Genomic DNA, 24,367 nt, shown 5'->3' on the forward strand with positions numbered 1-24,367 from the left:
CGTCTATAGCACCACATCTCAAATGCTTCGATTCTCTTCTGTTCCGGTTTTCCCACAGTCCATGTTTCACTACCATACAATACTGTACTCCAGACGTACATCCTCAGAAATTTCTTCCTCAAATTAAGGCCGGTATTTGATATTAGTAGACTTCTCTTGGCCAGAAATGCCTTTTTTGCCATAGTGAGTCTGCTTTTGATGTCCTCCTTGCTCCGTCCGTCATTGGTTATTTTACTGCCTAGGTAGCAGAATTCCTTAACTTTATTGACTTCGTGACCATCAATCCTGATGTTAAGTTTCTCGCTGTTCTCATTTCTACTACTTCTCATTACCTTCGTCTTTCTCCGATTTACTCTCAAACCATACTGTGTACTCATTACACTGTTCATTCCGTTCAGCAGATCATTTAATTCTTCTTCACTTTCACTCAGGATAGCAATGTCATCAGCGAATCGTATCATTGATATCCTTTCACCTTGTATTTTAATTCCACTACTGAACCTTTCTTTTATTTCCATCATTGCTTCCTAGATGTACAGATTGAAGAGTAGGGGCGAAAGGCTACAGCCTTGTCTTACACCCTTCTTAATACGAGCACTTCGTTCTTGATCGTCCATTCTTATTATTCCCTCTTGGTTGTAGTACATATTGTATATGACCCGTCTCTCCCTATAGCTTACCCCTACTTTTTTCAGAATCTCGAACAGCTTGCACCATTTTATTTTGTCGAACGCTTTTTCCAGGTCGACAAATCCTATGAAAGTGTCTTGATTTTTCTTTAGCCTTGCTTCCATTATTAGCCATAACGTGAGAATTGCCTCTCTCGTCCCTTTACTTTTCCTAAAGCCAAACTGATCGTCACCTAGCGCATTCCCAATTTTCTTTTCCATTCTTCTGTATATTATTCTTGTAAGCAGCTTCGATGCATGAGCTGTTAAGCTGATTGTGCGATAATTCTCACACTTGTCAGCTCTTGCCGTCTTCGGAATTGTGTGGATGATGCTTTTCCGAAAGTCATATCGCCAGACTCATATATTCTACACACCAACGCAGATAAGGAACAGCAAAGGGCCTATAACACTACCTCGGGGAACGCCAGAAACCACTTCTGTTTTACTCGATGAAACATGGTACAATAATATAAATAATAGTGTCAACTTCTCTTATTTACTAGTTATCATTTATCTAGTATTGTCATTCACTGTCTAACTTAACATAGTATTGTATCTTTTATCTAATAACTGAACAGCAAAATATATGTTTTTATTCAAGAAGTGGATTAACAGTGTACATGGGAACTCTTGATTATTTCTCGAAAATTCATCCAAGGGGTACAGTGGATGGGCAGGAAGCGTACTTTACTCCCTTCTGTACAAGCGACAAAATTTTTAGTTCAAAATAGGGGTTCATCTTTATCTCTAGCGTTATAGTTGTGGTGTGAACAATTTGTTTCATACTGAGCATAGTTTTTAATGACATAATTCATCAAAGATTATGTGTACTGACATGTTGTTGTTAGTATTCCTAACTGTGTGAAGAGTTTTCTGCATGAGGTTCGTGGAGAAGTCAGGGGCACATGATCTTCTCAGTTGATCCCATTGTCAATATAAATAGTTGAGTGCACCTGTTCTAGTACGGTTGTCGTGTGCAGTGACTATGTTTTCTGGATTTTTATTTTTGGTGTGGAACTGAATAAAATTAGTTTTTTCAATATTAACTGAAAGAGGAGTAACTGTAAACCAAGCTGCAACTTCTCTGCGTGTGTCATCAACTCCTGGCTCTAGATCAGTAGCAGATGTACTATCTACCACAATGCTCGTATTATCATCAAACATTGTGAATTCACATTTTTACTAATACGCAGGCGTAGCTCATTAACATACATTAAAAACATCAAGGGCTGAAGGATAGATCCCCGGGGGAATCTTATGCTCTATTTTGCCCCATTCGGAAGCCACTGTATTAAGAGATCCATTGTTGCAGCAGTGTAGGACGACCTTTCATTTTCTATCTTCGAGATATGATTTTAGCCAATTACCTATAGGCTCTTCGATTTCATAATGATAGGCCTTCTCTAAGGTGGTTTACACAATCAAAAGCCTTGGAAAGGCCACAGAAGACATCAACTGGTGACTTCTTACTGTTAATAGTCTGCAAAATATTGCTTGTGAGTGAATATATGGCTTGCTCTGTCGAAGCCCATTTCTGAAAACCAAACTGTCTGTGGTTAACAATATTATGGTTTGTAAATTATAGATTGCAGCGATCAGTCGCCCTTTTTAAATTTTATTGCCGGCCGGGGTGGCCGTGCGGTTCTAGGCGCTACAGTCTGGAACCGCGTGACCGCTACGGTCGCAGGTTCGAATCCTGCCTCGGACATGGATGTGTGTGTTGACCTTAGGTTAGTTAGGTTTAAGTAGTTCTAAATTCTAGGGGACTGATGACCTTAGAAGTTAAGTCCCATAGTGCTCAGAGCCTTTTGAACCATTTTAAATTTTATTGTGCAGATCTAGATTTCGGCTATAGTGCATTCTCAGTACACTATTATTTTCGCTCAGTGCATGTAATGACTGTTGGTCGGGCTTCATCCACAGTTCATTGGTTTTCTTCCAGATTTATTCTTCCTTCTGGAGCTCAATTCTTCACCTGAATCAATTTTCTTCTTTATGCGCCTCACGCTAGCTTCTGACATTTATAACTTCCGTGAAATTTCCCGATCGGAATACATTTTCGTATTAACGAGGGCTTTGACTTCAGCTTTTTTATGTGGTGAAAGTCCCCTCTTTTACCCATTTTTAAAAGTCACAATCAGTAACATCTGGCTGTTAAACAATCAGTTGTGATGTCGATATTACGAAATTGATAATCAAAGCGAACAAAACCAGTTACACGCGAGAATGCCACTGAAAAGGTCCTTCCCTGCACGCTATACTCTGAACATTGATACCCACAATAAGTCAACAATCCAATGCCACGTAGCAACAATAGATACAAAATTCAGCAATGTAAATAAGTGCCCTGAGAAACTGCCATAAATTTTCCGATTAATCACATTATGTAATTATTACAAATAACATTAAAAATGTGCAGTGCGTCCAATAATTTGGCCAGGGATTGTAGATGTATCCAACGACGCAAAATTGTGTTTGCTACACTTCAAACCGAATCTGTGAGAGTGGAACGTAATAAATCGGCGTGAAAGGTAATACCTGCATTATTTTACGTACCAAGTAAGCTGAAGGGAAAACCGCACGGACGTCGTAATAAAACCCCAAAAAGCAATAAGGCTGTTTCGCAGCAGGGAAGAAACCAGTTCCACAATTGCGGCTACATCTGAGCCACAAACAACTAGAATCTTCAACATATTCGCGTCTGAAGCAAAAGTACTTACACTTACAAAAATATTCGTGTATCAGGAAGTCGAATGAAGTCTAAGAATGAGTGAATCATTACACATGAGAAATTTTGTCATGTGTCCTGAGAAGTGCCTATCACAATAAGAACAGATAGCAACAGAAATACATTTTATGCTTCTTGGGCAAGAAATATGTTTTTATATTCTGTTGTTGTCAGGGATGTAAGCTGCAATTATTCACAAATTTAAATGTATTTCTTCATGAACAAGTTGTTGCTTACGTCGCTGAATCAGTGAAATTCGGCCGTTTTTAGATTTATTTCACAGTAATTCATGTCTCTTGGTAATTTAGCCTTTCATGGAACCCAAAAATATAACAATTATTTCGTTACACAGAAAAATAAATAATAATAATGTCGTGTGATTAGGGCCTCCCGTCGGGTAGACAGTTCGAGTCCTGCCTCGGGCATGGATGTGTGTGATGTCCTTAGGTTAGGTTAGGTTTAAGTAGTTCTAAGTTCTAGGGGACTGATGACCTCAGATGTTAAGTCCCATAGTGCTCAGAGCCATTCCATGATTAGGACTCCAAAATTCAGTTCCAATGGAGCCAAAGTTTGTTATGATCAGGATTAGCAACTGTGAGCCTATGAACCTGAAGGCTACATGTATGAAAATAGTCATTTCCGATCATTTGTGATCAGTTTTGTTCTGTTTAAAGTTGTTGTGGTGGTGTATACGTGTTATTGTAAAACGTATGAAAATGTAGCAGCAAGAATAACGGTATTATATGAAAGAAAGAAATAATCTCAGATAATTCTGCTGAGCCCAACTATAATGAATTACACTATTCGTCATTAAAATTGCTACACCAAGAAGAAATGCAGATCATAATTGGGTATTCATTGGACAAATATATTATACTATAACTGACATGTGATTACGTTTTCACGCAATTTGGGTGCATAGATCCTGAGAAATCAGTACCCAGAACAACCACCTCTGACCGTAATAATCGAGTATAGATTTAAGTGTTAGGGAGTCTTTTCTGAAAGTATTTGTATGGAGTGTAGCCATGTATGGAAGTGAAACGTGGATGGTAAATAGTTTGGACAACAAGAGAATAGAAACTTTGTAAATGTGGTGCTACAGAAGAATACTGAAGATTAGATGGGTAGATCACATAACTAATGAGGAGGTACTGAATAGAATTGGGGAGTAGAGGAATTTGTGGGACAACTTGACTAGAAGAAGGGATCGGTTGGTAGGACTTGTTCTGAGGCATCAAGGGATCACCAATTTAGTATTGGAGGGCAGCGTGGAGGGTAAAAATCGTACAGGGAGACCAAGAGTTGAATACACTAAGCAGATTCAGAAGGATGTAGGTTGCAGTAGGTACTGGGAGATGAAGATGCTGGCACAGGATAGAGTAGCATGAACCAGTCTGAGGACTGAAGACCACAACAACAACATGCATCTGCTGTGGAGAGTGCCCGAAATTTTATGGAACAAAACAATCCGTGGGTGGTATAATACATTCCATGAGACTCACTGCTTACGTAGTGCGAAAACAACAGCCCGGCCGGGACCTCTACCAGAGAAGGTGGAGCGTGTGCGAGAATCGTTGGTCGGGTGCGAGAAGGAATCCGGATGGAGAACTGCGAGCCCAACTCTCTAAACTACCCGACACATTCTGTGCGTAAATCGTACTGGCTGCGGCCGTCACATTCCTTCTGATGGTTCAAATGGCTCTGAGCACTATGGGACTTAACATCTGAGGTCATCAGTCGCCTAGAACTTAGAACTACTTAAACCTAACTAACCTAAGGACATCACACACATCCACGCCCGAGGCAGGATTCGAACCTGCGACCGTAGCGGTCACGCGGTTCCAGACTGAAGCGCCTAGAACCGCACGGCCACACCGAAGACGGTTTTCCACAAAAACTGCATTGTAGTAATAAAGCCTCACTTCATGTGGCTGGAAAGGTAATTCGTCGTAACGCGCATATTTGACGCACAGAACATGGACTCTAGATTGTAGAACACATTCACGATTCATCTAAAAGTTCCGTACCTAAAGACTGGAAAATCGCTCAAGTCACAACAATACCCAGAAAGGGAAGTAGGAGTTATCCGCTGAATTACAGGCCCTTATCACTAACGTCGATTTGCAGTAGGGTGTTGGAACATACACTGTGTTCGAACATTATGAATTACGTGGAAGAAAACGATTTATTTGGAAACTGGAAATTTGTGGTAAGGCCTTATGGGACCAAACTGCTGAGGTCATCGTTCCCTAAGCTTACACACTACTTCATCTAACTTAAACTAACTCACACTATGGACAACACGCGCACCCATGCCCGAGGGAGAACTCGAACCTCCGACGGGGGTAACCGCACGCCCCGTGACAACGCGCCTCTAGACCGCGAGGCTACCCCGAGCGGCTAACCATTTGTTGAGACATAGCACGGATTAAGAAAACATCGTTCTTGTGGAGCACAACTACCTCTTTATACTCATGAAGTAACGAGTGCTATCGACAGGGGATATCAAATTTATTCCATATTTTTAGATTTCCAGAAGGGTTTCGGCACCGTTCCTCACAAGCGTCTTCTAACCAGACTGCGTGCCTACGGAATATCGCCTCAGTCGTGCGACTGAATTCGTGATTTCCTGTCAGAAAGGTCACAGTTCCTAATTATTTAAAGACAGAAAATCATTGAGTAAAACAGAAGTAAAATCCGGCGTTCCGCAAGGAAGAGTTATAGGTCCACTATTGTTCCTGATCTATATTAACGACATAAGAGACAATCTGAGTAGCCCTATTACATTTTTTGCAGATGATGCTGTCATTTACCGTCTTGTAAAGTCATCAGATGACCAAAACGAAGAGCAAAGTGATTTAGACAAGATATCTGTATGGTGCAAAAAGTGGCAATTGACCGTGAATAAAGAAAAGTGTGAAGTTATTAATATGATTACTAAAACAAGAAAAAGACATTAAATACCACTACAGACTGGGAAATACCGGAAGGCACCGTGCAAAAGGTAGAAAAATATAAATACCTGGGAGAATTTATAACAGGAAGGAATAGGAGCAAGGAGGGAATAACAGAGGATAAAAAAGGTCAGCCTTCTGTATGACGAGAGAGATATACAATAAAAGAATATATCCACAGAGGCAAAGATAAGCCATTACAAGGCAACGGTGAGGAATGTAGTATTATATGCTGCTGAGACGATTACACTAGGAAGAAATAGGGCAGAACAACTAGAGAAAGAAGAGAGAAAAATACTGAGAAAAATACTAGGTCCCGAAAGAGGTGGGGAGAGATGGATGCGAAGACCTAGGGAAGAACTGTACCGGAACATCAGAACAATATCCGGGGAAATCAGACTCAAAAGGGCAAAGTTTCCTGGACATATAATTAGGATGAGTATCGACAGAATGACGAAAAAAATGGTTCAAATGGCTCTGAGCAGTATGGGACTTAACACCTGAAGTCATCAGTCCCCTAGAACTTAGAACTACTTAAACCTAACTAACCTAAGGACATCACACACATCCATGCCCGAGGCAGGATTCGAACCTGCGACCGTAGCAGTCGCCTGGTTACGGACTGAAGCGCCTAGAACCGCTCGGCCACCACGGCCGGCCCAAAATGGCTTAGAGAGTGTAGGAAACAACAGCGAGGACAAGGGGAAATACAGAAACCAAGTGGGTTGTTGTACTCCCGGAAGGACTGGTTAGAAGTGGGGATCTAGGTCGAAGGAAAGGAAAATTTGAGGAAGAAATATACACCGACCAACAAGCCGGAGATCAACGACAGAGAAGAATACAGGAAAAGATTAGTGCGTCACCAAAGGAGCCAACAGGAGGAAAGGACACTGAAGATCTCGGAAGAAGAGCGGGAGAGAAGAAGAGAAAGAATGAAGGGGTTCTGGGAGAAGAAGAGGAAAATGCAGTCCACGAAGGGGCTACCTGTGGTCCTACAGAGGCCGTAATGCAAGAAGAAGAAGTGTAAGAAGATGATGATGAGTACTAAAAGAAATGCGCTAAATTTCGATAACGCGATAAATCACACAAATCTGAAGGCTGCAGATTCAACTAAATACTTAGGGATTACAATTACAAATAACCTAAATTGGAACGATCACATAGATAATGTTGTGAGTAGAGCAAACCAAAGACTGCGATCCACTGGCAGAACACTTAGAAGGTGCAACAGGTCTACTAAAGAGACTGTTTACACCACGCTTGTCCTACCTATTCTGGAGTATTCCTGTGTGGTGTGGGATCCGCTTCAGGTGGGACTGACGGATTGCATCGAAAAAGTTCAAAGAAGGACGGCTCGTTTTGTATTACCGCGAAATAGGGGAGATAGCGCTACAGGCATTATACGTGGAGTGGCAATCATTAAAACAAAGGCGTTTTACGTTGCGACTGGACCTTCTTATGAAATTTCAATCACCAGTTTTCTCCTCCGGTTGCGAAAACGATCTGTTGGCGCCCACCCACATAGGGAGAAATGATCATCTCGATAAAATAAGACAAATCAGGGCTCGCACAGAAAAATTTAAGTGCTCGTTTTTCCCGCGCGCCGTTCGAGAGTGGAACGGTAGACAGACAGCTTGAAGGTGGTTCATTCAACCGTCTGCCAGGCACTTTATTGTGAATAGCAGAGTAATTACGTTGATAGATAGATAGAAAAGTCAACATCTTGCGTGCCGTGTCGTGTTCAAAAGTTTATGGAGCGTTTTCCTTTGCGGAGAAAACTGTGTATGTTCTGCTACAGCTAAACAAACAGCAGCAATGGCTTTTGCAACAATGACAGCAAGACAGTGGAGACCTATGTCTGCAAAAAGACGGCACTTCCCCAGGCCTCATTTCAGATGGTCCTGCGTGTGGTGACGCCGATGCCGAAATGCTTCAGAGCGGTTGGAATGGCTTCCGCGTGGTAATTCTCCTCCTCCCCACGGCCGTCTGACTTAAGTCCGCGTGATTTATTTTCGTGGGATTATGTCAAAGATTCTGTGTTTCTGCCTCCACTGCCACTTAATTTAGAAGAGTTGCAGAAGGACGGTTTGTGCAGCCTCTGATACAGAGCGTGACATGTTGGGATGAGTATGGCAAAAGTTTGACTGCTGTAGTAACGTTTGCTGCACCGCAAACAGTGGCCATATTGAGCACCTGTACTGCGAGATAAAAACCTGGAGAACAGTAGTGTAAGGCGCTTAAAAATGGTACAAGGAAGGCAAAGAGTATGTGGTACGCAAGTAGAATACCTAATTCACAGGATAAAATTAAAACCATATGGTCAGTTGTGAAGGAAGTGTCTCGTCAGCAGTGCAGTGTCTGCGATGTAAAGTCAGTTCGTAGTAAAAATATTTCTGTTACTGATAAATCAGATATAAGTACAGCGTTCTACAATCATTTTCTGAGCATTTCTGGTCAATTAAATAAAAATTTAGTTTCTGCAGGGAGTCATATAACTGTCTTGACAACTGCCTTTCCGAGACTGATGTCTGAAATACTCCACTGTGATGCAGACAAGGGAGAGATTGAGTCAATAATTCAATCACTGAAGACTAAGGACTCTCATGGTTATGACTGAGTGCCTAGCAGAATATTAAAGTACAGGGCTGCACATGTTAGCCGTGTACTTTGCTATGTTTGTAATTCAGTTTCCTGAACGACAAAAGTACTCTGTAGCAATGCCGCTTTATAGAAAGGAAAAAAAAGGATAATGTAGACAATTTTAGACCTATTTCTATGCCATCAGTGTTTGCTAAAGATATTGAAAAGGCTGTGTATGTAAGGATAATTGATTTTATATCGCACGATTTGCTATCAAGTGTACCGTTCAGCTTTACAAGTCGTTTAACAAAGGAAAACGCCGGCCGCTGTGGCCGAGTGGTTCTAGGCGCTTCAGTCTGGAACCGCGCGACCGCTACGGTCGCAGGTTCGAATCCTGCCTCGGGCATGGATGTGTGTGCTGTCCTTAGGTTAGTTAGGTTTAAGTAGTTCTAAGTTCTAGGGGGCTGATGACCTCAGATGGTAGGTCCCATAGTGCTCAGTGCTATTTGAACCATTTGAACAACTGAGTTGCTGGATGGGTTAAACAAAAGGTTTCGAACGCTGGGCATATTTTTTGATTTAACTAAGGCGTTTGATTGTGTTAATCTCGAAATATTGCTCCAGAAGATGGACCATTCGGAATACGGGGTGTAGCTCACGATTGGTTCACCTCTTACTTTAGCAAAAGACAGCAAAAGGTCGTTATTCACAGTGTTGAGAATGGCTGTGATGTGGGGTCTCAGAGGAGTACGGTCAAGTGGATGGCGCCCAAGGGATCAGTGTTGGGGTCACTCCTGTTCCTTATTTATATAAATGATGTGCCCTTTAGTATTACGGGTAACTCTGAAATATTTCTGTTTGCTGATGGCACTAGCTTGGTAGTAAAAGATGTTGTGTGCAACATTGGCTTCATTTCAAATAGCGCAGTTCATGACCTAAGTTCATGGCTTGTAGAAAATAAACTAATGCTAAATAACAGTAAGACTCAGATTTTACAGTTGCTAATGCACAATTCAACAAAACCTGACATTTTAATTTCACAGAATGGGCATATGATTAGTGAAACTGAACAGCACAGATTTCTAGGTGTTCAGATAGATGGTAAAATGTCGTGGGAAGCCCATGCACAGGATCTTATTCAAAGACATAGTTCTGCCATTTTTACTATTCAATCGGTATCTGAAGTAAGTGATCGTTCACACAAAAATTAGTCTAATTTACTTATTTTCGTTCGCTGGTGTCGTATGGTATTATATTCCGGGGTATGGTAAGATAACCGGCGAATGAACAGTTAAGGGCAAATTTACATTGGAAAATTCATATCCGCCATTACAGTAATTGCTCGGGAATTTTTTAGCTGAAAACACATACTACAGACTCTCTCAAATAGGTACAAAAATTGGAACTAGAGAAAAGAAACAATTTTCTCATCTTTACAATGCATATAAAAAAAATGTTACAGAAAACCAAGTGAATGAACAGCATTGTCCAGTGAATGAACAGCTTCTCTCCAGTAAATGAACATAATTTTATAAGTATAATTTCAAGGCCATTTATACAAAAATAATAAATAAAACACACAAGTATATCATCAGTTTTATATTTTATTTCGTAGAATTATACTGGGAATATCATAAATCAAAATAGTCATAGGAAAAACAGAGTTAGTGCAAACACTGTCTTTTACAATTAACATGAACAGAAATATAAAATAACTACAGTACATACAAACTGTAATACAGATAATTTAAATATAAAAATGAGATGGTAGGGCAGATTACATTAATAAAAACTGAGAAACCTTTCACAGCATTAGTCAACCTATGGTTATTCCTGTTTTCTGATGGCAACACAAACATGAGTGAATAGGCCTATTAGTTACTTCCTTATCACACTTATCAAACTAGAAACTGTAATGTTCACAACAAAACAAAATTATTACACTTTTTTATACTTCTTCATTTCCTCAACAATTTAAGTCTGAGATATACATGAAGATGTTCCACAGATTACCTTAGAGTGTGAAATAATCTCTTTTTATCTCCTCTTTCTGATACCATATCTTCTTTCTTGGGCCATTTGCAACGTGTTGGTCCACACATTGTCATGGTGCTTACTTCAATTTCATCTTTTTTCTGTCAGTAACAATTCCTGGAAAATATTCGCCTTCATAAACCACAATTACATAGGTTTTATTTACTTCTATTTATTCAAGATTGCAGTCAGAAGCTGAATCATCAGAGTCCTGAAGCAGATCTCCTAAACTCTCATCTGAATCATGTAGAGAGATTGCATCTTCATCAGTTGAAGTGTCTTCTTCACCTTTCCTCACTTTCCTGACAATTTGTTTCTTCTGGATTGCACCCAGTTTTTGCATCTGTTTCAGAGCCTTTTCCTCCTTCTTGCTATTTAATTTTTCTTCCTTATCTTCTTTGGTTTTTCTTAATGCTTTATGATATTCTATCCACTTTTCTGAAGTAACTGCATAAGGAAGTTTATTTGCATTTCTTTTCTTTTTCCCTTTCTTTTCTTCAATTACTGGCCAATGAAGGTGGTCCTTCCAGATTTCCTCAGGGGTTCGATGACCTTTCTGAGAAGAGCTTGCTGTTGGTGATTTGGAGTTCTGATCCTGAGAACCATGAATGCCTTCTTGTACATCCAAAATGAGTGTTTCAGACTGAAGAGATGTGGCTGAGGTGCATTCTTCTGAAACCATCTCTTGTGTTTGACTGTCTGATGAGCATCTTCTTTCTGGTACAGAAGTAGTTGCTTGCAATGCTCTGGCTTCAGCAGCGCTTTCAAATTTAGTTTCCAGTGGGTCTATTGAGTGAATTAATGGTTCATCTAAAGTACTGTTTCGTCTATTTTGCCTTAGGCCTTCTCTGATTGAATACTTCTTCCATATGGAAAACAAAACTGGCTCTTTAATCTCAGTGGTTCTTGATTCATCAATTAAAGCTGTTTTGAAAAGTGCAAGTGTAGGTAATTCTGACTCCATAATTCGTAGAAATGTGTTTCCTTCTGAAAACATAGATTTCCTTCATTCAATGTATTTTTCATTAGCTCTTGATGGTGAGTCTGCATGCATTTGTTGAAATCTACATTTTCAACATTGAAAGGAAAGATTTGACATTTTTTAAAAGCTTTCTGTATTTTCTCTTCCACAACAAGCTTCTTTGAAGAGAGAAGAAAAATTTGCTTTTGTAATTGACTTTGATCAACCATGCTTTTGTTTCCAGCATCTAACAGCAATCTTCCATGATGCTTTTAGTGGTGGAAAACACCAACATCACAAGGCTGAAGGTCATTTGTTGCATTTGGTGGCAGACTAAAAATAAGTATTCTTTTCTCTGAACAGAACTTATTTAGTTCTAAGTTTAAATGAGACTTATACCCATCTAAAAGTAACAAAACAGGAAGAGTGACCTGTTTTTCCAGCAACCATGGATAAAAGCAGTTGGCAACATACTCACAAAATGTTGGTGCAACCATCCATCCTGACTCACTCGTTCCAACAAAGAATGTGTCATGAGGAATGAATTCAAATATGTGTTTTGGAATTCTTTCATAAAGAAATACTGTAATTGGTTTTACAACTTTTCCACTAGCAGAAAAATTAGCCAAAACAGTGACGCATTCTACCTCTTTGCCAGGAGCAATGGTAAAAAAATTTTTATAATTTTTTAGGCCTAAGACTCTTCTCTCATCAGCATTGAATGTTCGGTCACTATCAAGAAGTATGTCCTGGCAGTTTTCTTCCTGAAGATATTTCCCAAGTTCGTCAAACCAGTTTCGTATAATGCCTTCAGTCAAACTCGCTTTCCCTTTTCGTATGATTTCTGCATTACAATGTGAAATTGCTGGATGTCTTTTAAGAAGTAGTTTCACCCATTTCTCTCCTGGCCTACAATTTGTAAAGGGATTTTTCCTTCTTGTATCCATGATAAATTTGTGCACAGCGTCTTTCACCTCATCCAGATGCATTGGAAAACCAATTTTTGCTTTCCCTAATATCCACTCTTCCAACAGCTGTTCTTCATTTGGTGTTAAGATATACTGTGCTGATGTTTTATTTAAACTCAATATTCCAGATCTTACTGCCTCTAATGCATCATCTAATTGCTTTGCTGAGTATTTAAAGCGATCATATTTTCTTCGCTTTCTCTGCAAGGTCATTTCTTTATCAGACATCTGTAAAAAAGAAAATATACTATCAGACTGAATTGAGGGAAGAGATCCAATTTATAGGACACCATACACAAATATGACTTCTAAGTTCTTACAGATGCCTTCTTAACTGTTACTGGGGCTTAATTTTAAGAACAGAGGCTGTTTGTATATAACTATTTTGCATAACTATTTTGTATTCAGCTGAGTGGAATCATTTCTGGAAAAATCTCACAAGCCATGTTTATTCACTGGGAACTTGTACCAGTCCCTCCACTGAATGAACACAAGATGTTCAGAGGCATACAGGATATTTTAAACTTAACCTAGCATGTATTTTCTCCATTAAGCAGTTCATTTAGGCCCATTTACATCTGATTTGAAGGCAGTGTTAAAAATCCCATTTATTGGCAAATCTTGATTTTAAGTGTCCAGTTACTGAACACCCCCGTAACCTCAAAATATAACATTTCTTCATTATTTATAAACGTTACAAAAGTTATTTATTTGTTACAGTATGTACATACTGTACAAAACGAGCAACAAAGTTTACCAAAATACCAATATTCATCAATAAAATGACTTGTGACGAAGCTCTTACCTTAGCACCAGACAGCAGTAAACAACAGCTACAGATTCATCAAACAACCCATCATTTTCTACTGCTGAAGTTGCTTGATGTGGAGGTCCAATCAGCTTTTAGCTAGCTCCCCATTGGTCAGTAGAAGGCAACTGACTTCAACAGACAAAGTGGAGGGCTTTTTAAACCTTATTTTTTAAATTAATATCTCTGCTGTTCATTCACTGGTGCATGTTCACTCACTGGACTACCGTATTTACTCGAATCTAAGCCGCACTCGAATCTAAGCCGCACCTGAAAAATTAGACTCGAAATCAAGGAAAAAAATTTTTCCCGAATCCAAGCCGCACCTGAAATTTGAGACTCGAAATTCAAGGGGAGAGAAAAGTTTTAGGCCGCATCTCCAAATCGAAACAAAGTTGGTCCATTGTAATATGAGACACAATTTAGGTCGAATGAATGACGATAGAACTACAGTAGTTTGGTTCGAGTCGTAAGCTTAGACGTTAAGCTTTACCAGCTAGCCATTGCTATGTGTCAGGCGCTCTGTCCATATTTATACGGATATCCTTCTTTTTTCACGTGCTTCGTCTGGTTTGAATTGATTGCTTATTTTTCTTTGATCTGATAAGTGCCGTTCTCTTTGCTATAGGTGTTTACGTCACTCTAAGCTGAAGATGCATTACTGTACTGTGTTATGCATTGTTTGTCGCATTCTGATAACGAGTGTTTACGACCTGTCACCGCTCACGGCGTGGCTTGCTTCTGTGCACGCTACCGCCGCTTACAATTAAAAAAAAAAAAAACTGCTATTTGTTATTACTTACACTGCTGCTTTCTTTGATAATGATCAACAAGAACCAAATAATAGACTGCGTATGATAGAACATATTCTGAACGAGAGTTCAGCGAAAAATTTTCTCTGTTTGAAAATCTTTGCAGATGCCTCTTTAGTACATTATATTCTGCACAGGAATTAGAGTCATCTTAGATTTAAAAATCTAGTCAATTGCCGTGCTTCATTTCTGACTGTATCACTATTACGCATAAGAATAATACGAATATAAACATAACACGATATGTATGTTCTTCCGCGTTTGCTTTTGTCTCGCTCTAATTTCGTAGTTTATTAGGCAGACAGAATTTAAATGAGATAGCAGCAAACACGAAAGAATACATGGCAAAATGTTTATATTCGTATTATTCTTATGGTGAAGAGAATACTGCATGTGATTCACAATTCATAAAAGTTCCTATTAGCACCCATCTCTTCTCACAAGTAGAAAAAATTCAGAACGTAGGTATGTTTGTCAATATGGCCAACTCTTAACAGTCTCGTAGTACATTGAAACGCTGCAACATTCGGAGATGAACAATACGGAATTTGTATTTACTTCGATGGATAATGTATGAAAATGCAGTGGTCGAAACTCGGGGCGGAGGAAAAAAAGCTCGTCTTCCACCTTTTTTTTTTATTTATTTACTGACGCAGAGGTTTTGGCACCAGTATTTATCTTTGTGCCTGCAAAGCATGCCTGTGTAGTGCTACATATATTCGACGGCAGAATTTAGTTGTGGCGGCACCTACCAACATTTTTCAGAACTTCCGCTTACTTTGCACTCGATTCTAAGCCGCAGGCGGTTTTTTGGATTACAAAAACCGGAAAAAACGTGCGGCTTAGATTCGAGTAAATACGGTAGTTACCCTAACTCTTCCCATTCTAAACGGATATTTTTGGCTCAGAAACGACTGATTCGGGCAATAAGTGGTGTAAGTTCGCGAACCTCTTGTCGACCCCTGTTCACTAGTGTGGGTATTTCGACATTGGCCTCTCAATATATATATTCCTTACTGTCGTCTTGTTAACAATATCAGCTTATTCCCAAGGATAAGCAGCTTTCGTTCAGTTAATACTCGGCAGAAATCTAACCTGTATTTGGATCGGACTTCCTTACCTCTTGTGCAGAAAGGTGTGCAGTATACCGCTGCATCCATTTTCAGTAAGCTGCCACAAGAATTTAAAAATCTTAGCAGTAATCTACACGCCTTCAAATAGAAACTGAAGAGTTTCCTCATGGGTCACTCCTTCTGTTCTGTCAAAGAGTTCCTTGAAATATTAAGCTGATTCTTATGTTATATTGTTGAATGTGTTTACTTAAAGTTACAGCTTGAGTTTTTTGGGTTCATAAACATTTTATTTTTATCTATTATTACTTTTACGTTTTAATTTTATGTACTGGCACGTTCCATGACCTTGGAGATTTGCTCCTCAATTTGGTGCTACGGAACTTGAGGTGTAAATAAGCAAATAAATAAATGCTCTGTCCACTGACACGTGCCTGTTTCCTGTATGTCTTGTAATGATCACACAGTTGTCTTCTGAAACCATGGAGGTACTTATGGAATAACTCTGTATAACATGGTTGTGGTCTCCATATTTTTTCCATACAAAACTTAATGAAGACCAAGAGTCTGGACAGATCTTCAGTGCCACCAGACAGTTGGTAACAAACTTGTGAAATGGGGAAAAAGGGGACATCCTAATGGGGATGGGATAAAATGTGTGTCAGATACACAGGAGCCACTTTGTCCTGGGACTTGTTGCTGGAACCCACACATTGGGGTGTGAGAATTGTTTGTCTCTCCATCTCGATGAGTGCTGTATGGTGAAGCAACAGAAAAAACTTTGGAATTTTCACAAACGTCCGTATCGAGAAATCATAGCCACAGCCGCAACAGCACCACGTAAATGGTAAAGTTTGCTGTGCACAGATCCACAGCCAAATAAACCGAAGTTATCAAGTGCTCAGGAAAGCGAAGACGTTTCCCATTGTACTTCGCAACTTTAGAACTACTGTTTAGTGGAATCACATAATATCAAGCCTAGAAATGCGTGGTGTTTATACATCCCCAGATCCCAGGACACTCACGATGAACTGTGTGAGGTTTGTTGCTGACAACCGGCGTGGTCAGTCTGGGAATGGTCACCTCTCCCTGGCTGCAGCGTTTCCCACAGCCAGTCAGATCACAAACCAGCCACAGGTATGCAACTCAATTGCATCGTATGACGACTAATGATTGTAATTTTATAGAATTTCTTGTCCTTTATGAAACTCTATCGGGATGTTGTATTCTCCGAAACTGAGCTGAAAGTTTCGTAAATTAATATTTGTAAAAATACACACATCAAAAAAAGTTTTGCATCACCTCAGTTCCGAGAGTTCCGGAACCTGTACAGAAAATTGGAACAGAGACCACATAAACATCATTTCCGTCTTTTTTATTGTTCATGGAAACCACACATTGCATGTTGTACCAACATACAGCGAGACCTTGCGAGGCGGTGGTCCAGATTGCTGCACACACCAGTACCTCTAATACCTAGTAGCACGTCCTCTTGCATTGATGCATGCCTGTATTCGTCGTGGCATACTATGTACAAGTTCATCAATGCACCATTGGTCCAGATTGTCCCACTCCTCAACGGCGATTTGGCATAGTCCCTTAGTGTGGTTGGCGGATCACATCGTCCATAAACAGCTCTTTTCAATCTATCCCAGGCATGTTAGATAGGGTTCATGTATGGAGAACATGCTGGCCACTTTAGTCAAGCGATGTCGTTATCCTGAAGGAAGTCATTCACAAGATGTGCACGATGGGGACACGTATTGTCTTGCAATATGCCTCGCCAATATGCTGCCGATACGGTTGCACTACTATCGATCGGAGGATTGCAGTCGCGCATTGTACAGCCGTTACGGTGCCTTCCAAGACCACCAGCGGCGTACATCAGCCCCACATAATGCCACCCCAAAACAACAGGGAACCTCCATCATGCTGTACTCGCTGGACAGTGTGTCTAAGGCGTTCAGCTTGACCAGGTTGCCTCCAAACACAAATTCGACGATTGTCTGGTTGAAGGCATATGCAACACTCATCAGTGAAGAGAACGCGGTGTCAATCCTGGGTGGTCCATTCGACATGTTGTTAGGCCCATCTGTACCATGCTGCACGGTGTCGTTGTTGCAAAGATGGACCTTGCCTCGGACATCGGGAGTGAAGTTGCACATAATGCAGCCTATTGCGCACAGATTGAGTCATAACACGACATCCTGTGGCTGCATGAAAACTGTTATTCAACATGGTGGCGTTACTGTCAGGGTTCCTCCGAGCCATAATCCGCAGGTAGCGGTCATCCACTGCAGTAGTAGCCCTGGGGCAGCCTGGCCAAGGCATGTCTTCGTCAGTTCTTGTCTCTCTCTGCATCTCCTCATGTCCGAACAACATCGCCTTGTTTCACTCCAAGACGCCTCGACACTTAGCTTGTTGAGAGCCCTACCTGGCACAAAATAACAATGAGGATGCGATCAAACCACGGTATTGACAGTCTAGGCATGGTTGAATTACAGACAACACGAGCTGTGTACATCCTCCTTGGTGGGATGACTGGAACTTAATGGCTGTCTGACCCCTTCCGTCTAATAGGTGCTGCTCATGCATGGTTGTTTACATCTTTGGGCGTGTTTAGTAACATCTCTGAACAGTCAGAGGGACTGTGTCTGTGATGCAATATCCACAGTCAATGTCTATCTTCAGGAGTTCTGGGGACTGGGGCAATGCAAAGCCTTTTGTGTGTGTGTGTGTGTGTGTATAATCGGCCTCAGTAGTACTTTGTTTTGGGATGGGGATGGGGCACAACCCCCATGACCCATCTGTCGGATGTACACCTGTACCACAGTATAATATAACAGTCGCGACACTCACTGCTGTAAAAGTTGTTGCCGTTTGACAGGTGGAGCGACACTAGCGCTCCAAGCGGCAGGTAAGGTGAACGTCAGATGCGTCGTAAGCATAATGTTTGTTTGCATCCATTTCCTACGTTATTTCCGAATTATTCGAGTTAGTTTCTTGCCTCCAAGAGTTTGTGTAGTATCAGAAGCCATATATGTTTTTAAAAATGATTCTAAAATAAGCGCAAGTATGGACAAAAACCATGAATATAGTGGCAAGCTACAACACATTCGTGAAGAAACACTTGTGACATTGGACAGAATTGGAGCTTACCACGTCGATATCAAAAGAATATAAACACACAGATTCACATGTAAGAAGCACAGACATGTACCTCTACATGCAAAAGCGATGGACAGCTCGTTTAACGTTCTGTAGGCCTACTGTGTTTGTCATTGTCGACTGTTGCCACAACTACGACCTTCATCTTTATACTATTCTAAGTGGGACAGGCAACTAACAAATAGTGGGAGAAATATGCTGAAAACATTATAATGAGCTGATTATATTACATTTCACGCAAAACCAAATATTTGAATAATTTTCAAACAATCTGTCTGTAGGCACTTTCCTTGTCCCACAATAGTTTCGCTCGAAGTCTAGCGATGTGCACATTCTGACACTACACACGCTTTTGTAAGACTCGGACAGCTGCACTTAATCTAATCACTCCATCGTCAAAGCAGGTCTGTGTTGACGATTCACACGAATCTGGCACTAAAACATGGAGAGTTGAACTGGCTGCTTCTGTGTCATAGGACTGTTTTACAGCTTTAGATTGACTGTCGAATCTTTGTGGCAGTTTCCTCTTCATCGTCAGTTGAGGTGGCTTATTTGGAATGTCAAACAGTGTGAGTTCTGCACTCTACACGAGTTTGTTATTGTCTGCGTTCATGAACTGGTTTTGTTCGAAATGTAGCGAACAAAATCTAATATTATTATACACGTAAACCGGGTCTTTTTTCACAAGGTCTTCTCGTCTGCTATTAACTAGCCATTTTTTGCTCCTAAAACGAAACATTCATCATTTATACACATACAGTTTGCAAGTGAATCCTGACGATACACTTTAGTAACATGATGGTATATACCTCTCAGGATCCTTAGAAAACCTGAAAAAGACAGCTTTGGTGTCTTCTTCCTATTGCTGCTGCAATTTATTGCGCTACAAACGCTCCCGATGGTAAAAACCATTGTGTAAATCAAAATAAATAATCACTATTCGCTTTCACGATCGCGCCGAACTCACAGTTCAACCTACCGGCCGCTTGGGGCGCTGCTGGCGCTGAAGGCAACTTAATCGAGGCGAAGTTTCGCGACTGTTATGTTAGACTGTGCCTGTACTCTGCCACCACATGCATACCTACGAATCAGTTGGCATCTGGACTGTCACCATTCCATCTAGTGTACCTAAATTTTCAACAAAGAATCATTCTCTGAAATCTTTATTTTAAAAGTTTGCAGATTGACATTTTTGCCATCTTCAGTAACTCCCTACCTGATGTGATGCACTTCTGCAATATTTGGTGGCTACTCCTGGAAGATGTGAAGGCCAGACTCCGTCATGCACTTCAAACATCTCTCTAAAGCTTTCCCTGCAATGTCTCATTCACCCCAGAAAATGTTAGGCCGGTGCATAAGTTCGTAGAGTTTTTGTTTTGCATGTTGGTATTCGGGTTGCTATGAGTTTATTTATCGATTGTTACTCTTTATTTGTCCGCAGCTCGTGGTCTTGCAGTAGCGTTCTCGCTTTCGTGCACGGGGTCCCAGGTTCGATTCCTTGCGGGGTCAGAAATTTTTCCTGCCTCGAAATGACTGGGTGTTGTTGTGTCGTCTTCATCATCATCATCATCATTCATCCCCATTATGGTCGGAGGAAGGCAATGGCAAACCACCTCGACTAGGACCTTGCCTAGTAAAGCAGTGCGGGTCCCCTTCTTCGTGCCATATGTTCCTTTGTGTACGGGGCCTCATCATCATCACTCTTTATTTCTCGTTCACTGTTGCTGTTTGAGCGTACATATTGTCGTCTTGTCATTTGGAGATAGTGAGTGGAGCTGTGGTCGCTAGAAAACGGAGTGCCAAGTCAAGAAATCGGGAAATTTCCGTTGCTGTGGAGGCTGCCAAAAATATTTGTGCTATGAATAGGGATAATGCCACTGGACAGAGCACGGCAAGAAAATGGTTTTCCCGTTTTGAGGAGGATCATTTTGACGTTAGTGACTCTCCACGTTCAGAAAGACGTTCGGGGTTTCACGGGTGTCATTTAAATGTATTCATTCACAATGATCCGTGTCAGTACACTCGAGAATCGGCAAATGCGATGAACTGTGATGATTCCTGTATCGTGCAATAGTTTCATGCGATAGGGAAGGTTCAAAAATCGGGTGTATGGGTAGCTCACGGTCTAAGCCGAAATTACGTGCATCTCCACTTGCTCGTCATCAATCGGCTCGTGAACAACACCGGTCACTCCTCTCCTCCGTCATTATTAGTAACGAGAAATTCTGCCTTTATCCTAACATAAGGGAAAGAAAGGGATGATTAAGTCCAAACAAAGTAGCAACTCTCCGTACAAAGATAATGGTCTGCATCTGGTGGAACGCGATAATGTCGTGTACTAAGAATTGATTCCCTGAGATGTAACCATTGCTACTGACATTTGTTGTCAACAACTGAGACGTCTCTTCGACACAGTCTAAAAGCAGCAACCAGGAAGACTGCGTGAAGTGATGCTGCTCCACGATAATGTCTGCCCGAATTGTGTTAGACTGACAAAAAACACTAGACAGGAGGGCTGGGAAGCCATTCAGCATGCACCTTACTCACCTGATCTTCCGCCCTCACATTTTTCCCTCTCTATCAAACAAAAAAATGATTCAAATGGCTCTGAGCACTATGGGACTTAATCTCTGAGGTCATCAGTCCCCTTGAACTTAGAACTAGTTAAACCTAACTAACCTAGGGACATCACACACATCCATGCCCGAGGCAGGATTCGAACCTGCGACCTAGCGGTCGCGCGGTTCCAGACTGTAGCGCCTAGAACCGCTCGGCCACTACTGCCGTCTCCCTCTCTATCGAACAAGGAACTTCCTTTCCAGATGAAAATGCGCTCTGAACACGGCTCGACAAGCTCTTCGCCTCAAAACTACGTGATTCTACACTCTCAGAATCTTAAAGTTATCCCAGCAGTGCCAGACTGTTCTAAACAGTAAGGTGGCTTGTGGATTATAGATGTAGATGTAGATGTACGCATTTACGCATCAGACCGGATATTAAGTGTATATTTTACTTGTGTAAGTACGGTAACTCTGAACCTCAGGATCTCGGCAACGCAAAATGATATGGAAAAAACTTTAGAAGTTCTCCAAGAATACCACATTAAGTTTCGTCTGTCTGCTCACATTTGGCATTTTTCCTATCGAAAAATCATGGTTTTTCTGGTATTTCTCAGAAACCGTCAATGAACAAACAATACTTTTATAAGCTGCCTTAAGGCCTACCCTAGACCACACCTGATCAACCAGTTTCCTCAATTTTCCTGGGCTAAAGGTAGTGTTAATATTATCCTTTGACTCACAGATGGGTGGCACACTACACTTCACCCCATTGGTTTAACTGATAACTGGGGATACAGTAATGGCATTTAGTCATAGAGTTAAGCTTAAATTCGTGAAATCATGAAAAACAATAGACACCTTATAGCAGTAAGAACTCTTCAAAAAGGAGGGAGATGGAGGAGGAGAGGGAGAGGGAGAGGGAGAGGGAGAGGGGCGGAGAGAGAGAGAGAGAGAGAGAGAGAGAGAGAGGCAACTGCAATTGTGGGGACCATCTGTTCTCAGTGTTAACAGCAAACTGTGTCTGCCCACAGCTACCACCATGCCGCTGTCTGACTACAAGGACCTGGTGGGGACACTGGCCAGCTATGCACAAATCGCTCAGATGCTGTCCGGCTCACTCATGTGCTGGGAGTTTCACCGCAACGGCACCACTCGACCCACACCCGCGACAATGTTCGTCATGGGTGGGGCCCTCGGCTTCGTCATGCTCGAGTTTGCCCGCATAATGGACGACCCGGCTATGCTGCGTGCCAACTGGGTGGGTATGGTGCTCAGCCAGGTGTACCTGTTGTGCTACTGGTTGTACAGTGACGACCGGCCCGGCTTCTACCGGTCACTGGCGAAAGGCGCCGCACTCGCCGGCGGCCTCGTGGCCTACGCGCGCCTCGAGGACCCCGAGCTGGTGGAGCACCGCTTCGGGATCATCCTGACCGGGCTCTTTTTCTTCATGGTCTCTCTGCCACTCTTCTCGGTGGGCGAGATAATCAGGACCAAGAGCAGTGCCAGCATCCCGTTGCCCATGCTCCTGACCGGGACCGTCGTCTCCTCTCTCTGGCTGCTCTACGGGTTCATCATCGACAGTGGCTTCATGATCTTCCAGAATGTGGTCGTCCTCATCCTGTCGGCATTCCAGTTCGCTCTGATCCTCATCTACCCGAGGACACTGCCACCTCACGAGACGAAGAAGGTGGACTGAAGGTGGACTCGCCGTCACTCCAGTTATTAAGAGTTTCTTTGTTCTCCTGTATCGTAACAAAAAATTATACAAACGACAACATTCTTAAACTGCGGATTTTCACTTATCGTATGTTTTTGGGGCAGGGAATCAAATTTAGTGTATCATTACAGGACAGCTCCAGAGGTGTTTTAGTGGCTAGTCGTTCACAATAGTATTAAAGCATTACTCGCTCGTCTCTCGACTGGAGTAACTGTGCTGACCGAAGGTACAAGTGTGGGATTGTGGCTAGCAAGAAAGACACTGTTAACCGACAGTCTCAATCAGTCTTCTGAACGAGTCTGTGGCTTCCCAGAATGTGTTCTACATGATCATATTGCCTGTATCACGGGTCCTTTGCTGACAGTATGATCATTTCCAGGGCACTGAAGACTAAACAGTAAGATCTAAAGAGTGTTATGAACTTATCATCCCTCCAGTTTTCGAGTACTTCCCCATTTCCTTGAACGCACGTTTACTATAAGAGTGTACCAGTTATAACTTTTTATTTTATGTGATACAAAACAATCTGCATTAAATTTATAGATACTGTCATTTTCCTACATGTCACACTGTTACATATTAATCTATTCCACACTGAAGTATAGACAGTGATATGCTGTTAAATGTAAGTATTTAACACAATTTTTTGTTTGATGTCTGATAACTTTCAAGAATGTGAAATTAGCTAATTTATTTCAAGCTAAAATTAGAAAAACAACAACAGGTTGATGCAGGTAAATGATATTTTTTGAGTAGTAGAGTACAACATTTGTGTATTATGGCCTCAATTCCTGTCTTTTTTGTGGCCGTCATAAGTCTTCAGTGTAACTCAATGGAGTGAAAGACGTGAAACAGTTAATTTACTACAGTTCATTATATTGAAATATATTTAATAGGTGAATAGTGTGACAACCAGTACAATAAAACATATAAAAAACTACATAAGTTAATAAATAACACAAGTAGATGATTTTGTTGCAGTTAAGAACCTGGTATTTATAAAGAACAGTTGTGATTAAGGCCTGTGATTTGTAACTCATGCCATTTCCACATCCATTATGTCGAGTACTAAAAATACGTATCTTCATCTATTAACTGTAAATTTTTTTAAAATAAAGTGATTAAAATTATTTTGTGGATTCTTGCTTCGTATTAAAAATACTCTCTCAGCTACCACTTGTTTACACATTCTATGGGTCATGCTCATTACTTATTGGTATGATGTGCAATATGTCGACTTAGATACAAAAATTACACGTTTGAAGTAAATATTTACACTATTTACATTGTAGACATTCTCTGTATAAGTTATAAAAATCTTGTCTGCCACTA

General features: G+C 41.1%; 1 protein-coding gene across 1 annotated transcript in view; it reads left to right on the plus strand.

Annotated features, from left to right (window-relative positions):
* The window catches only part of LOC124720028 (sugar transporter SWEET1-like), a 32,474-nt gene extending 8,309 nt beyond the window's left edge, over positions 1-24,165 (plus strand). Inside the window, exon 2 of the mRNA XM_047245277.1 lies at positions 22,350-24,165. Within this exon, the coding sequence (XP_047101233.1) occupies positions 22,358-23,014 (657 nt within the window). The 5' untranslated portion in view covers positions 22,350-22,357 and the 3' untranslated portion in view covers positions 23,015-24,165. The remainder of the gene's footprint in view (positions 1-22,349) is intronic.
* The last annotated feature ends 202 nt before the right edge of the window (positions 24,166-24,367 follow it).

The sequence above is a fragment of the Schistocerca piceifrons genome, chromosome 11 (assembly GCF_021461385.2).
Source record: "Schistocerca piceifrons isolate TAMUIC-IGC-003096 chromosome 11, iqSchPice1.1, whole genome shotgun sequence".
In the NCBI taxonomy this organism is placed as follows: domain Eukaryota; kingdom Metazoa; phylum Arthropoda; class Insecta; order Orthoptera; family Acrididae; genus Schistocerca; species Schistocerca piceifrons.